At 38.9% G+C, this 15,368-nt stretch overlaps 2 protein-coding genes across 2 annotated transcripts in view; both read right to left on the bottom strand.

Moving 5' to 3' along the window:
- The window catches only part of LOC112140913 (gastrula zinc finger protein XlCGF57.1-like), a 153,408-nt gene extending 139,374 nt beyond the window's left edge, over positions 1-14,034 (bottom strand). The window contains exon 1 of the mRNA XM_036210895.1: positions 13,612-14,034. Coding sequence (XP_036066788.1) covers positions 13,612-13,780 — 169 coding nt within the window. The 5' untranslated portion in view covers positions 13,781-14,034. The remainder of the gene's footprint in view (positions 1-13,611) is intronic.
- Positions 1,982-3,445, bottom strand: LOC112140912 (gastrula zinc finger protein XlCGF7.1-like). The gene has a single exon (XM_036210896.1). It carries the CDS (start codon positions 3,212-3,214, stop codon positions 2,357-2,359), a length of 858 nt encoding a protein of 285 aa, XP_036066789.1. The 5' UTR covers positions 3,215-3,445; the 3' UTR covers positions 1,982-2,356.
- Positions 14,035-15,368: the final 1,334 nt, after the last annotated feature.

The following is a 15,368-nucleotide window of genomic DNA, read 5'->3' as shown; positions in this document are numbered from 1 at the left end:
TCATCAGCGGTCACCAAGAAGGCAAAAGTGTTATCCATCTCCTCCGACACTCCGCGTGCATTATCCTGTTGCTGCTGCCTCCGGCCTCCTCGCCGTGTGGTGCTTTTGCCTTGGCTGTACCACTGCTGACCACGCTGACACTGTCTTGCTTTGTGTCCTCTCTGGCCGCAACGGAAACACTCAATGTCTCTGCTCTCCACATTTCGCGTCTTTGAGCCTGCAGGGGCACCAGTCTTCTGCGCTTGGGCACCCATGACATTGTCCTTGGCCGCAGCTGTGCGCATACCTTCAGTGGTCTCATAACTTCGCAATTTGGTCTTAAAATCTGCAAAGGAGAGGGTCTCATCTCTTTGAGTAACAAAAATGGAAAAAGGCTTGAAGGACTCTAGCAATCCTTTTAAGACCATTGCAACTAGTGGTCCATCGCTCAAAACTTCTCCAGCATTCCTCAGTGCTGTGATTGTGGTCTCGGCACGTATGACGTAATCAGTCACACTCTCACCACTTAGCTTTTGCAGGGAAGTCAGTTCTGTGTAGAGACTCACAATGCGGGGTTTTCCTTTGCCAGCATAATAGTCCTGCAATATCTTGAGAGCGCCACGCCCATCATCTGCAGCCCCTCGCATGACCAGGGACAAACTTTTATCGTCAAGAAATTGGATCAGTTCAGCATATGCTTCAGCATTTTTCGCTGCATCCTCAGCCAGTGTGTCTTCATCAGCATCAACAGATGGTTCATTTAGGATTGTATCCTTCAATTTCTGTAACCGCAGATGTCCCAAAAACTTTGTCTCCCACAGTTCATAATTCTTTTCGTCTCCATCAAACACAAGACGAGACCAACGTGAACTTGTCCTTTCACTCATGGTGCTGGCACTCCAAAACTTTGAGACGGTAGTTTGTCAAGCTGTTTTGCTACTCACACCATGTGTGCGCAAACATCAGCGCACCTGGGCCCATAACCTGTTGAACTGGGCTTCACACCAGGGCAGCAAGAACACACTGGGACACAGTCTGCAGTCAGATCATACTATCACCTGTTTATTGGTGCAGGAAAGTTTAAATAGGCAATGACATGACAAGGAAAACACCTGAGAACAATCTTCAATAATTGGGAGCACACCCATTGGACAATCAACCTGACAACACCTAGTTTCGGCCTTAATGTGGCCCCCGCTGGCCCCCACCTCGTACGTTCAAAATGTTTGATTGACAGATTCTCCTTTAGTGGAAGGAGTGTGGCCTTCCAACAAACTCAATCCTGATTGGTGACAGTAGTTGATGTAGAAATGTTAACTCAGATGAGTTCAGCAGTCAGAACTGGACTTGAGGAGTCCAGCTTTGGAACCTGCAGAGAACCAACAAACAGCAGAAAGCCACACTGTGGGAAAGACTCCACACTTCTGACTGATGTTCACGTCCACTTTATTCTTCACAGGAAAGATTGAGACAGAACACTGACAACTAACTCTTCTAATCTCTGGTACAAAACAGGAATCACAACAACAAAAGACAGAAATGTCAGTCTTTTATGATGCATCTCTTCCTTATTACAATTTAAAGAAAATATTTTCTTATAAAAATTATTTGCTCACATGACTCAACAATATATATTTAATATAAAATGTAGTCATTTTTTGTTTTAAGTAATAATGAAAGGTTCAAAGGTCACGTAAAATTTGTCAGAAATAAATATGTATTTACAACATTTCTAGTATTGTCATATTAATACACAAATTTAAACAACATACACAATGTCTCAGCATAAACTACATCAACAAAGGTTAACACAACAACTTTAAAACAAAAAACATGAGCTGAAGATTTAACTTTTATGATACAACTAAAACAATGAATTTTAATGGAACAGTTCAATATTTTTTGTCAATCAATAAAAAGTAAAGCTCATATAGTAAAAAATCTTTATACAGATATAAATGTTTCAATCCTAAATATAATTCATTTTGAGGATTGTGGCTTATAGACAATGAAACTCTAAAGATTTGTCTTAGAAAATGTAATTATTATATCACAAAAATAATAATGATAAAAAAGATGTTCTTACTACAAACATTAAACTTCAGAAAATTGTTTAATGTTATGCATTAAATACTCACTTCTGCCTACTTTGATTTAATAACTGAATCAAATTTTGACTAAACTAACTTTTTTCTAAGAAAAGGTTTCTCTTTTGTGTTAATTCTCATGTGTCTTTTGAGACTAAAAAATTAATATGAAAAGTTGTATCACATTGTTTTCAAGAAAAGGTCTTCTCTCTGGTATGAATTATCATGTGTCTTTTGAGATTTAATTTCTGACTAAAAATTTGATCACATTCTTGACAACAAAAAGGCTTCTATCTTGTATGAGTTCTTATGTGTGATTTGAGTCTAGATATATGACTAAAACCTTTATTACAGTCTTGACAACAAAAATGCTTTTCTCCTGTATGAGTTCTTATGTGTGATTGAAGGGTTGATGCATGACAAAAACTTGTATCACATTTTGGACAACAAAAAGGCTTCTCCCCTCTGTGAGTTCTCATGTGTCTTTTGAGATTTGATCCATGACGAAAACATTTATCACATTCTTGACACCAAAAAGGTTTTTCTCCTGTATGAGTTCTCATGTGTCTTTTGAGACTAGATACGCGACTAAAACTTTTATCACATTCTTTACAAGAAAATGGCTCTCCAGTATGAGCTATCATGTGTCTTCTGAAACCAGATAGGTCACAAAAGATTTTATCACATTCTTGACAGTGAAAAGGCTTCTCGCCTGTATGAGTTCTCATGTGTATTTTGAGACTAGATACGTGACTAAAACTTTTATCACATTCTTGACAACAAAAAGGCTTCTCTCCTGTATGAGTTCTCATGTGTGATTTGAGACTAGATTTTTGACTAAAAGTTTTATCACATTCTTGACATTGAAAAGGCTTTTCTCCAGTATGAGTTCTCATATGCTTTTTGAGATTTGCTGCATCATGAAAACTTTTATGACATTCTCGACAACAAAAAGGCTTCTCTCCTGTATGAATTCTTAAGTGTGTTTTGAGACTAGATGTTTGACTAAAACTTTTATCACATTCTTGACATTGAAAAGGCTTTTCTCCAGTATGAGTTCTCATATGCTGTTTGAGATTGGCTGCATTATGAAAACTTTTATCACATTCTTGACAACAAAAAGGCTTCTCTCTTGTGTGAGTTCTCATGTGAATTGTTAATTGAGACAAGCTACCACAATTTTTACCACATTCGTCGCAGACATGAGGTCTTCTATCAGACTCAGCTCTCCTGTTGGCAGACACATTGTTTGCAATTATATTTCTTTTACCAGACTTAACGGAGGAAAGTCTATTTTCTTTAAGAGATTTTTTGAGCTTCTCTGCTGAAGTTTCCTTTTTTGATTTTTTTCTAACATCAGAGTCACACTGACCTTCTGACATGTGAGAGCTGGCCACACTTTGGACATGACTTCTGTCTCTTCTCTTCCTCTGATCTCTGTTCTGTGGCTCTGTCTCTTCATCTGTAGTTGATGTTGATTCTTCATGTTGGTTTCCTTCTTCATCCTGACTCTCAGTTACACTGAAGCTCTTCTGTCTGTTTAGATCTGCTTCACTGTGATCATTTTCCTCATAAGAAGGAATCTCCATCAAGGTATCAATCTCCTGCTTTATATCAAGTTTCTCTTCATTCTGACTGATGGAAATGTGTTCTTGCTCCTCTTTAACCCATGGAGGTTCTGGTTTCTCCTGTCCCTGTTTAATCTGTTGGGGTTCTTGTTTGTCCTTTTCCTCTTTAATCTGTGGATCTTCTGGTTCCTTCGGTTCCTCTTTAGTCTGTGGAGGTTCTGGTTCCTTCAGTTCCTCTTTAGTCTGTGGAGGTTCTGGATCCTCTTGTTCCTCTCTGAAGTTCCTCTGCTGGTTGCAGAGATCTTCCTCTTCAGTCACCCAATGCTGGGGGAGGACTGCAGGGAAACAAACACAAGAATGAGTCCTTTTAAAGGATTTTGTGTATTATTAAGCATGCATGCACTCATCCATCCATCCATCCATCCTCTTAAACTGCATTATCCAGTTTGGGGTCATGGGTCTCCTAGAGCTCAACCTGGCTACTGTTGGATAAAGACAAGGTACACCCTGGACAGATTGGAAGTCCATCACATGAAAAATATATGGCTGCCCCAAATGATTATTTTAATATTCGACTAATCTCAGATTTTTTTTTCAATTATTCGATTAATCGGTTTGCCCTTTGACTGGATGTAAAAAAACACATTTTAACCATCTTTAGCCTTAAACTTGAGGTTTTTAAGCTATACGATAACTATAAATAAAGACAATAGTTTATGAGGACTTTTATAAATTATGAAGCTTTTCACCTTTTTTGGCACTAAAACCAGACTTAAATCAAATGAGGAAATCTGAATCAACTACAGTCAAACTTAAAGGGGCCCTACCATGATTTTCTTCAGCCTTTCAGAGTGATCTGTATCCATATATATGATCATATATTACATTGGGAACACCAAAAAACAAATTATTTATGATATACGAGTCATTTTTGTGGCCCGTTTTAATATCCAGAAGTAAACTGACTCGATTTCTGAGGTGCTCCTTGTCGATTCCGCCCATTTTATGACTTCATCCTTGAGCCCGCCTCCTCAGCCCTTCCAGCATGATAAAAATTTGTAAACAAAACCACGTGACTAAAGATCTCTTCAGTCAATGGCCAGTAGCTATAGGGGGTGGGTAAAAACAGAAAAAAAAGATGGATGCGCTGTGGTCTGCAAAATCTTGCCAGGATTTTTCCCTTTTTCAAGCTTTTTATTTTGCTGATGGATTTTGAGAGTCTGTATGAAGTCCAGGTTCAAAACCTCTACTGCAGCTTTGAAACCGCGGAGAAATCCCGCATGACAGTTACTGGAGACGCTACAGGTATCCACGCTAAAGAACATGTAGAATCAATGTGGATCACGTTAAAAGTTGTTTTATTGAGCATGAATTCACCCGACCGCATTTATTTTATAAATGTATGTATTCATTTTCACACCAAACAAGGCATACACCTAAAAAAATTAAATAAAAACTAAACTAAAAAATAAAAAATTACTTTTTTGAAGTGAGATGCCCAACACTGACAACAACAGATACATAAACAGACAAAAGAAGAAAATACATTTCATAGAACAAAATAATTCAAATAAACAAACTTAAAAGATAAACTTAAAAAGATATATTGTAAATATTTTTTATCAGAACTGGCAGCTGTTTCAAAGAAAACCTTTATAAAGAACAACAGGCACATCAATAGTTATATAATCCAGAAAAGGCTTCCTTATTTTAAAGAAGTTAGCAGTTGTGGAGTGCACTACACACGTTAAGTGGTCTAATGGGATGTGGTCCATTATTATTTTCAGCCATCCATATAAGGTCGGGGGCTTCTCAGAAATCCAGTTCAACAGAATATTTTTTTCTTGCACAAAAGGTTAGTATAATGAATAACTTTCTGCGAGCTGTATTCTTAATATGTGTGTTAGGGAGACCAAGGAGGGATGTGACTGGCTCTGGGGTAATATTTATTTTTAACGTTTGCTGCAATGCATAGGCTATCAATATCCAATATATTTTTTTTTTTCAGGGCAGGACCAGTAGCAATGTGTTTGTGTACCAGAAATATTTTTACATTTGGGGCATAATGATGTAACAGTGGACTTAAATTTAGAAAGACAATTTGGTGATAGATGTCCATCCATCCATCTTCTTAACCGCTTCTTCCCTTTCGGGGTCGCGGGGGCGCCGGAGCCTATCCCGGCTACTGATGGGCGAAGTCGGGGTACACCCTGGACAGGTCGCCAGTCTGTCGCAGGGAGGTGTGATTGTCCAGACTAGTAGTAGTTCACTTTCGGCTTATCCCTTTCGGAGTCGCCACAGCGTAACAGCACCCACTGTTTGGCATAGTTTTTACGCCGGATGCTCTTCCTGACACAACCCTGTACTTGAGGGGCACAGGGACCCAGTTAGGCAGCAGCGTCAAGGGTCTTGCCTACGGACCCAATCTGGGTGGGGATCAGTGGACAACCCTGGAATCGAACCCAGGGCTCCTGAGTGCCAGCCCTTCACCTAGCCCACTGAGCCACCCAGCCGCTGGTGATAGATGTGTTCTATGTAAAATTTTAAGTTGTATAGCTCTGGTTCTTTTCTTTTACAGACTGGAATCTTTTGAGTGTTATGCCAGATTTTTTCCATATATTCTCCACGATTTAAACCCCAAGTTCCCCATCCCAAATCCATAGGACTAACAGCTAATGAGTTTTTCAGGATATTATACAGACACTTTATTGATACATTTCTTTTAGTAGAAAATATCTGCTTTTCTATATGAGAAACATTGAGGTCAGTTGGTATGAAGTTTTTTTTCCCCTATGAAATCCCTTATCTGAAAGAAGCGAAAAAGGTCCTTTTTTGAAATCCCATACTTCTCCACAATCTGATTAAAGGTCATGAGGACTCCGTCCTGAAAAAGGTTTCCCAAACAGAGAATGCCTTTGGACCCCAAATGTTTAAAACCAGAGTCAAGTAAACCTGGTAGGATATTTTAATTGTGAGTTAATGGTGTGCATATTGATGTTAAACCAAGTCTCCAAGTACAGTTAACCAAGTTAACTGTATTAATTATGATTGGATTTTTAGAGCGTTCTTTGACAAGCTGTTAGAAAAAAGTAAAGTTGAAAGGGGGCAGTCAGATGTTACAGCTTTAAGATCGAACCAAACAGAAGTGGTATTTTTACAAAGCCAAACTGGTATAAACTCCAATACAGCACTTATCTGATTTTTAAGGTCAAGCGAATCAAAGCCCCCAACATCAATTGGATATTGCAAAGTATTCAATTTTATAAGGGGTCTTTGTGCCAGATGAAATAACTAAACCATCCATTTATTTTACGAGTTGTTTTGAGTGTGAAAAGGATATGAATCATTCTCATTGGATAGAGTAGACGAGGAAGAACATTCATTTTCAGAATTTATATTTTACCCAGCCAGGATACTGGAAGACAACTCCAACGTTCAAGATCTGATTTGATCTTATCAAAAAGTGGGTAAAAGTTAGCTCTAAACACGTGATGGAAGTCAGGTGTAATAAATATACATAAATACATAAATCCTGTAGAGGTCCAGTTAAAAGAGAAAGAAGAGGGGGGGGGCAGTTTAGGCTTAGTGCCTAATGACATAGCTTCTGATTTTGAGAGTTTAATCTTATATCCAGAGAAATTACTAAATTCCTAATTTTTTTTGTGTTAAGTTTTTTATTGAAACAGCTGGGTTTTTCAAAAATAATAAAATATCATCTGCATGTAAAGCAATTTTGTGACTCTTCTGGCCAACAACCGATCCAGTTATTGTGGGATCAGACCGAACCGCCTGAGCTGAAGGTTCTATTGCCATTGCAAATAACAATGGGGAATGGAGAGATCCTTGCTTGAGACTATGAAGGAATCCTGCATGACGATTACTGGAGATGCTACAGCTACACAGGTATGCATGCTAAAAAAAGGTGGTAGAATGAATGTGGATCATGTTAAAAGTTGTTTTATTGAGCCGGATTTAATTCAACCACATTTTAATTAGTTTCCGTGTCTCATAGTTGCGGTGTTATGACATTGTTTTTAAGAGAATTCTGTTGGAACTACAATAGAGCTTTTAAAGGGTTAGTAATGGGGTTGTGGGTCATTTTCGGTGTTAACTGTATTTCGCCTTATATTTACCATTTCCAAATCTTTTGGCGTGTTTTGAGCAAGAAATATTGAAATAAAACGGCATTTTTGAGGCCAAATTTGGCAAACCTGTCTCTTCCGGGTCAAAAGCTCCGTTTTGGTCACGTGGTGCGTGTGACGTAACAGGGGTCAATATAGCAAGATGGCTTCTCCTTTGCGTGTCTGAGCTAGCGATAGCGGCGATATTTCCAGGTCCACAATTCTGTCTTCAGACTCAGATTGTGGAAACATTTGTTCTGAAAGTGACGCTGATTCAGAGGCGCCGGGTGTTTGTGGTTTGAGGACTGTAAAGCCCTATCAATTTGAGCCGGCAGCGCGGAAAGTAGGAGCTCACTATTTGGCAATGACGCTGAGAATGCCGATGAAACTGAAAGCTGTCCGTTTATCAGAGCCATGCTCGAAGCTGGAAGACGTGGAGCATCTCGTGAAGCTTTATTTACAGATCGGAACCTTTTGGCGACTCTAAATCAAATCATCAATGACGCTGACTATCCGGGTCGGTAATGCAGAGTTTCATATGCAAAATAAAGAGCTTAGAGACATGTTTGCAGGACCGTCCGCCACTTTATTATTATTTATTTATTCACTTATTTATTCACTTTATTCACATACCCGGAAGCTCTTTCACCACCTTACTGCATGTCTCTGACATGCGCAGAAAAAAAAGGAGAATGTAAACAGTGCTCCGTACGCCCCGTTCTCCACATGAATCGTCCCGTTTCAACACACAACAACAACAGGGGATGACAACAGTCTGTCACGTTAGCTAAGTACACTGAAAATTCCGAAAACGATTCCTCTTCAGATGAAAGCATCACACAGAAATGAATGAGATCTGATCTTTCACGGAGGAAGAAATGACTGGTGGACCGCTGCGAGTGTCGATGGTTTCATCAACGGATCTGCAGAGATCCTGCAAGCCACCATCAATGATTAATAAACTGCAAATCAAACAAAGAAACTTCCAAACATGTGCAATGTTTTAAACATTCAGTTTACCTGTTGAAATCAGAAGCTTTTCACAGTTTAGTCGGTCTGATTCTGCTCAGTGTTCATTCACAATAGGCTCATTTCGATTGTAAATCTCGTAAATTTACGACTTTAAAAATCATAATTTTATCATTATTTTTTTTTTTGGTGGCCCTAATACTCCGTCGGACCATAACACCGATGTTTATAGAATTCAACTTTGCCGCAGCGCACCCACATACATGTATCTGCAGACACCCCGGGTCCGCCTGCATTCTGCTGCTGGCGCTGTCTCACCCATGTGACGTCAACGCGTCACGTGACCCAAATCGAGCCATTTCTGAAGCAGGGCGAAATGCGAGTGTGATTTGTCGTTTAATTTGTCAAATTTTACAAAAACCTGCGTTTGTCAACGGTAATTATTTATTATTTATTTTTGATACATTAGAACATATGGATACTTATTTTAGCTTTGTCCCAGGGCATTACTAACACTTTAAGAGGACATCACGGCAGCAGCCGGCGCGCAAATCGCATAACGAGAAACAGAAAAGAGAGTTATATGTTTTTTAGTGGTGTTAAAATAAGCGTTCTAACAAGTAAACCGTTGGACCATTTATTTCCTTTTGGAGAACACGACAATCTAATGTTCTACATTTGTCCGCGGCTCACCAATCGCCTCATTTCTACCGTCTTTACATCACGTGACTGTCGGGTACGGTGGCCGTTTTGGTTCAGTTTTTCTGCTGTCGGTTCGTTTCATATTCAGTCTGAGGAATCTTAGAGTGAACAGAAGTTCAGTCCGATTGAAATGAAGACTAACTTGAAAGATTGGTCAGAGAGCGGTTTCTGGTACAGGAATGTAACTATCTCCTGCCAGGAGACAGATTCTGGCGGCAGGAGAGAACTACGATTGCACCACAGCTCCACGGAGATGGTGGGTGTGTTTTTGTTGTGGTTTGGGGCGGAGCTTGCAGCATAGACTCTTTCTGGAGGGATTGGCATCCATCTTACGTCAGAATGTTTCAAACCGCTTGTTTTCGTGGGTATGGGAGGGGCTGCTGCAGACAGCCCAGGTTTTACAGGATTACTCTTAAATGCATGAACGGATCAAAATGCTGCTTTAGGGTTCTTCATAGTGAGGAATGAACAGTAAAATGCATTTAAAACCTCGAAAAGTAGAATTTTCATGGTATGGCATCTTTAATAAATGCCTGAAATTATTTTTTAAAGCTTTAAAACATATATTTTATAAAACATGTATAAAGTATTTCAAAACTTGTAGACAATAGGGCTACCATGATTAGTCGCGACTACGTCGACTATTAAAATACTCGACAACTAATTTGGTCGTCAAAGCATTGTTTGTTTTTGTTTGTTTTTTCTTTGCCTTATTCTCAAAAGTACAGTGCACGCTTTCTAATGTCAGATCTGCCATTTTCTATGAGACACACGTGTATGGAGCTAAATCAGGGCCAATATTATTTAAAACCAATATAAAATATTTTGAATAAAATATTATTGTTTGGACGGAAAAAACAGGTCTCAAAACTCAGAATTTTAATTTCAAAACTTTTTTTCAGTTTCAAAACTTTTTTTTTTTGCGTTTACGAATCTGAAAGTTTCAGTTACAAAACTTTTGGCCCTCTTGTGGCGCGTTGGGGCGGGGCTAACACGAAGACCAATCAAAATGGATGACAGGGGGAACTTCAGTCCTGGTGCGTTCACTGACTGATAAGAGAGAACTGTAATAATTACTGTCAGAAAATGTCTGTTTAGTCTGCTCTGTCATAGTCTGAAGTTGTCCCAAGACGGGTGTAAAAATCAGAGTTTTATCTTATTTAGATTTAAAACTGAAAAAAAAAGTTTTTTAAACTAAAAAAAAGTTTTCAAATTATAATGTTGAGATCTGAGACCTATTTTTTTCAGCCAAATATTAATATTTTTTCACAACATTTTATTTCAGTTTCAAATAATATTGGCCCCGATTTAGCTCCATACACGTGCAGTGATGCTAATCTGGTCAGCAGTTAGGTCACGGGAAGTTCTGGGTATGTTCGGTATCATAACAACATGCTAACAGAGCTCGAAAATATACATGAAAACATAAAAGAACATGAAGACAAAAAGTGTCCAATGTAATTTCTACAAGGCAGAACATGAATATGAAGCATGTGACTGAGTTGGATCACGCTGAACAGAGAGCTTCATCTTGCTAAGCTAAGCTACAATTTGCGCTAACATAGCAAGCTCTGCTGTGGCCGTTTCACAGGTTCAAATAGATTGTGTGCTGCTGTCATTAATGTGCTGTTTGGAGATAAACCAGAAGATCTACAACTGATTCCGTGTCTACAGAACACCTGTCTGTGTAATGAACGTAATTGGCGCTCTTCAAACCAAATGGCACATGGGTTATGAGTTTACACTGGAAATGAACTGCGTAGCTAAAGCTTCATTCATATTCATTCATAAACCTTAAAGACTGAGAAAAGCGGGATACAGTGTGGATAGTTTGACAGTCTGTTACTCCCGCCGCGTTCTCTGGCTGCAACCCATAAATCCAGTTATAATTTTAAAAAATTGTAATAAGCAGAATATCTGAGATAAAAGTATTAAGGTAATAAACTAGAGATAAAGCCTCCAGCTTAATACCTATTTAGCTGGAGGTTTTACCCTGTTGTGTTTATAAGTTGAAGAACTTGAATTACAAGAGGAAACCCATGCAGGAACTGTTAGAACATAAATCCATACATAGAGGAAGCATAAACATAGACTATGATTCAAAGGATATTAAAGGGGCCCTACCATGAAAATTCTACTTTTTGAAGTTTTAAATGCATTTTACTGTTCATTCCTCACCATAGAGAACCTCAAACCATTTTGATCCGTTCATGCATTTAAGAGTCATCCTGTAAAAATCTGTGCTGTATGCAGCAGCCCCTCCCATACCTACTAAATTCAATACCTACTAAAATGAGCGGTTGGAAACGTGCTGATGTAAGATCGATGCTTACAGCTCCCTCCAGGAAGAGTCTATGCTGCAAGCTCCGCCCCCATGACCACAACAAAAACACACCCACCGTCTCAGTGGGGCTGTGGTGCAAATGTAGTTCTCTCCTGCCGCCAGAATCTGTCTCCTGCAGAAAATAACTAACTTCCTGTACCAAGAACTACTCTCAGACCAATCTTTCATGGTAGTCTCGCTTTGATTCCAATTGGGCTAAAATTCTATTCTCTCCGAGATTCCTCAGTCTGAATATGAAACGAACCAAGAACAGAAAAATTGAACCAAAACAGCCACCGTACCCGACAGTCACGTGATGTAAACACGGTAGAAATGAGGCGATTGGTGAGCCGCGGACAAATGTAGAACATTAGATTGTCATGTTCTCCAAAAGGAAATAATTAGTTCAATCGTTTACTTGACTGAAGAGGTCTTTAGTCACGTGGTTTTGTTTACAAATTTTGATCACACTGGTATATAGAAATACAGAAAAAACAATTGAAGGAACATCTTTAAACAAATAATAAAAAGATTACACTTTTCACAGTGATCAGGAACCATTTTTTGGGGAACATTTTTAAGTAAGGGCATTCAGGGCACAGCCGAAAGACATAGTCCCTCCTATGAGTCCTGTGTGTTCCTCTGGGTCTATGCCCCATGGGAAGTGCCTAGAAAAACTCCTGATGGAGGATCCAGAAGGCATCAAGACCGGGAGTAAAAAATATTGAATGAAAATGTACAGAGAAAGACTGTTAGAAATTAGAAAAAGCATAGAAAGCTAATAAACTGCTGACCCCAATAATTCTTAGTTAATGTTATTGTTCTAGAGTTATTTGGACCAATAAGGTTCAATTACTTAAAAGGTTCAAAAAATTAAAAGTCAAAAAGTGACCAGAAATAAAAATTACATCAAAAGTGAATGTAAGTTGCTGACCCGGATAGATCTTAGTTAATTTTTATTATTCTAAAGTGATTTGGACCATGTAGGTATAAAAGCGAAAAGCTATTGAAGAAAAACATAAAAATTTACGTTAAAAAATTGGCTAAAAATAGAAAATAACATCAAAAGTGAATCTAAGTTGCTGAACTGGATAGTTATTAGTTAATTTTATTATTCTAGAGTGATTCGGACCAATAAGGTTTAAAAATTAAAAGCTATTGAAGAAAAATGTGAAAATTTACAGTAAAAAATTGACTAAAAATATAAATTACATCAGATGTGAATCTAAGTTGCTGAGCCCACTAGATCTTAGTTAATTTCATTATTCTAGAGCAGGGGTGACAGACATACAGCAGATAGTTTAATCTGGCCCAGTTATGAAGAAAAAAATATATAAGAATTTTCAAAAAAGAAAACAAGTTTCAAGCCCATTCCTGTGGCATCTTAAGAAATGGCCCCAATGCCATTCCAATTCCACCACTAGGGGGAGCAAATGAAACTCAAGAGATTAAGAAATGGACACAATGAAGGCCAAACCATTCAGTTTTAGTGGAGAAAGGGAGCTTAACGCCAAAATGTTTGCAACTTTAACCCTCTAGAAGCTAGGGCCTGAAACTCTGAATTTACCTCTGTATTTACAATTTAACATGCTTATTTGATATAATTTTAATCAGAACAACTTCACCTATGTGACACTGCCTACATTTAGTCATTTGTCCATGTTGTATTCATATATCAGACATAAAACATGTCTATTTGACATATTTCCTGGAATTCTATTTTTTTTTCGCTTTTCTTTTACTGTTTTTGTTTCTCATACGCTTTTTTGTTGTGTTTGTGAGGAATAATAAAAAGGTTTTAGGAAGAAGTTTGATCCAGCTGGACTTCAGGTCAGCTCAGCTGGAATCAGTGAACAACATACCTTTGAGGTCGAGCTGAAGCTGCGGGTTCCAGGTGATATCCAGCAGTCTGCGCTGACCACAGAGCTCCTCATTCTCATTCTGGACGATGGTTCCTTCACAGATTCTGAAGGTTTCTTCAGCAGCAGAAAGTTGTTCTCTGTCAGAATCTTCCAGAGGTTCTGAAGACATGGTTCCTGCAGCTGCAGAAGATCTTCAGCTCCAACAAACACCAAAGTCCTCTGAACAGCAGCAGCTCCGATCATCTGCTAGTCTCACAATCACAGAAAAAAGCTCCAAACAGAAACTGTTCTCCTGCTTTGAGATTTCCCTGAAAGTTCCTGTGATCCTGCAGGAGTCAGTTCTGCTCAGCCTGCAGACAAACAGAAAAGACTCTGGAAGCTTCCACATGGAAACTTCCAGACAAAGGAATCAAAGTAACAACATCTGATTGGTTCCTTTTGAAGGGAAAGCTGCAGCAGTCTTTCTGTGATTGGTTCAGCCGTCCCTCCCCACTAGTCCACTGCACAGGGGTCAACATTCCAGGGGGGGTTGCTCATCTCATCTTCAGTCTCTTTCTATTGTTTCAGCATCACTGGCTCTTTCAAAATAAAAGCTTGTTTAACTTATAACATTTCAACAGAAAAAGTTGGAAATATATAGAAAAAAGAATGAAATCTTATCAGCAAAGTCATACTTTGAAAAAAGCATACATAAAACACAGAAAGGATTACGGTCTGATTATCCTGTATGGCTTAAATAACAAAAACTGAAAATTTGGTATGATCTATAGTTTTATGAATATATAGTTGATCTCTTAAATTTAAATCGATTTAAATTGATTTCCACTGCAGTAGATGAATCCAGTTCAGGTGGGCTGTAAAGCTCAGAAGAACTTCTGGATGTGGGAGTAGAGTTTGTCAGTTCTGACAAAAGAACAGATCCACCAACATTTTCAACATTTACAGTCTATACAACGGATCGAGCAGCAGAGCTGGCTTCACCTCTCACTGATCAACCCACATCAAAGAAAGGAAAACTTCTGTGGCTGCAAGATGGACAGACCTGATTTCATGTTTGATGCTAGTCATTTGGTGTCTAATCTCCAACATGCTACAGTACAGACCGTTCATGATGCAAACAGAGTTCCCAGCCAGCTCGGCCTAGTGGGCCCCATATAGTTAAACACAGCTGGGGCCACCACGTAAACTGCGGACAAACTCAATTGGGGCCCACATTCTCTGCCCACTTTTGAACCATGAGGGGCCCACTTGGCCTGGCTGGCTGGGTTGTGAGCAAACTTAAGACATAGTCAGTTACCTTGAATGTGAACAATGGTTGCATTTACTGATGGATCTGTTGCAAATCTCTAAGATGAGGATACACAGGGTCGACACTTTCTTGTCTTAATGGTTGAGAAAGGACAGTTTCCTCCACCTTAATGACAGTCAAAAGGATTCAAAGAGTTGTCAGAAACACACCTGCAGGTGAAGGGATTGACAATGCCATTATTCTTTCACTATGATTATCAGAACTCAGTGCTGGTGGTGCTATTTACCCTGCACTAAAAACCTGAGTCACTGACGACCAGTGACGTGCGGTGAGATTCACGGCTGGTGAGGCACTGACATCATCAGTCAGTTTTTATATAAATTAACAACTAAAATAAAGAACTTGAAAGCTCTGACACTATCTGGCAACACTGCCTACACAGCAGCCTATTCACCATTTGACTGGCAACAGATAAAGTGTTGTTTAAAATTTCGATTCAATATTTTAC

Source organism: Oryzias melastigma, unplaced genomic scaffold (assembly GCF_002922805.2).
Source record: "Oryzias melastigma strain HK-1 unplaced genomic scaffold, ASM292280v2 sc00283, whole genome shotgun sequence".
In the NCBI taxonomy this organism is placed as follows: Eukaryota; Metazoa; Chordata; class Actinopteri; order Beloniformes; family Adrianichthyidae; genus Oryzias; species Oryzias melastigma.
The sequence above is the reverse complement of the archived record's forward strand: the minus strand, read 5'-3'. Positions and strand labels throughout refer to the sequence as shown.

Coding starts and splice junctions, on each gene's coding strand:
- LOC112140912 (XM_036210896.1), bottom strand. CDS start 3,214: ATGAGAACTCACACAAGAGAGAAGCCTTTTTGTTGTCAAGAATGTGAT.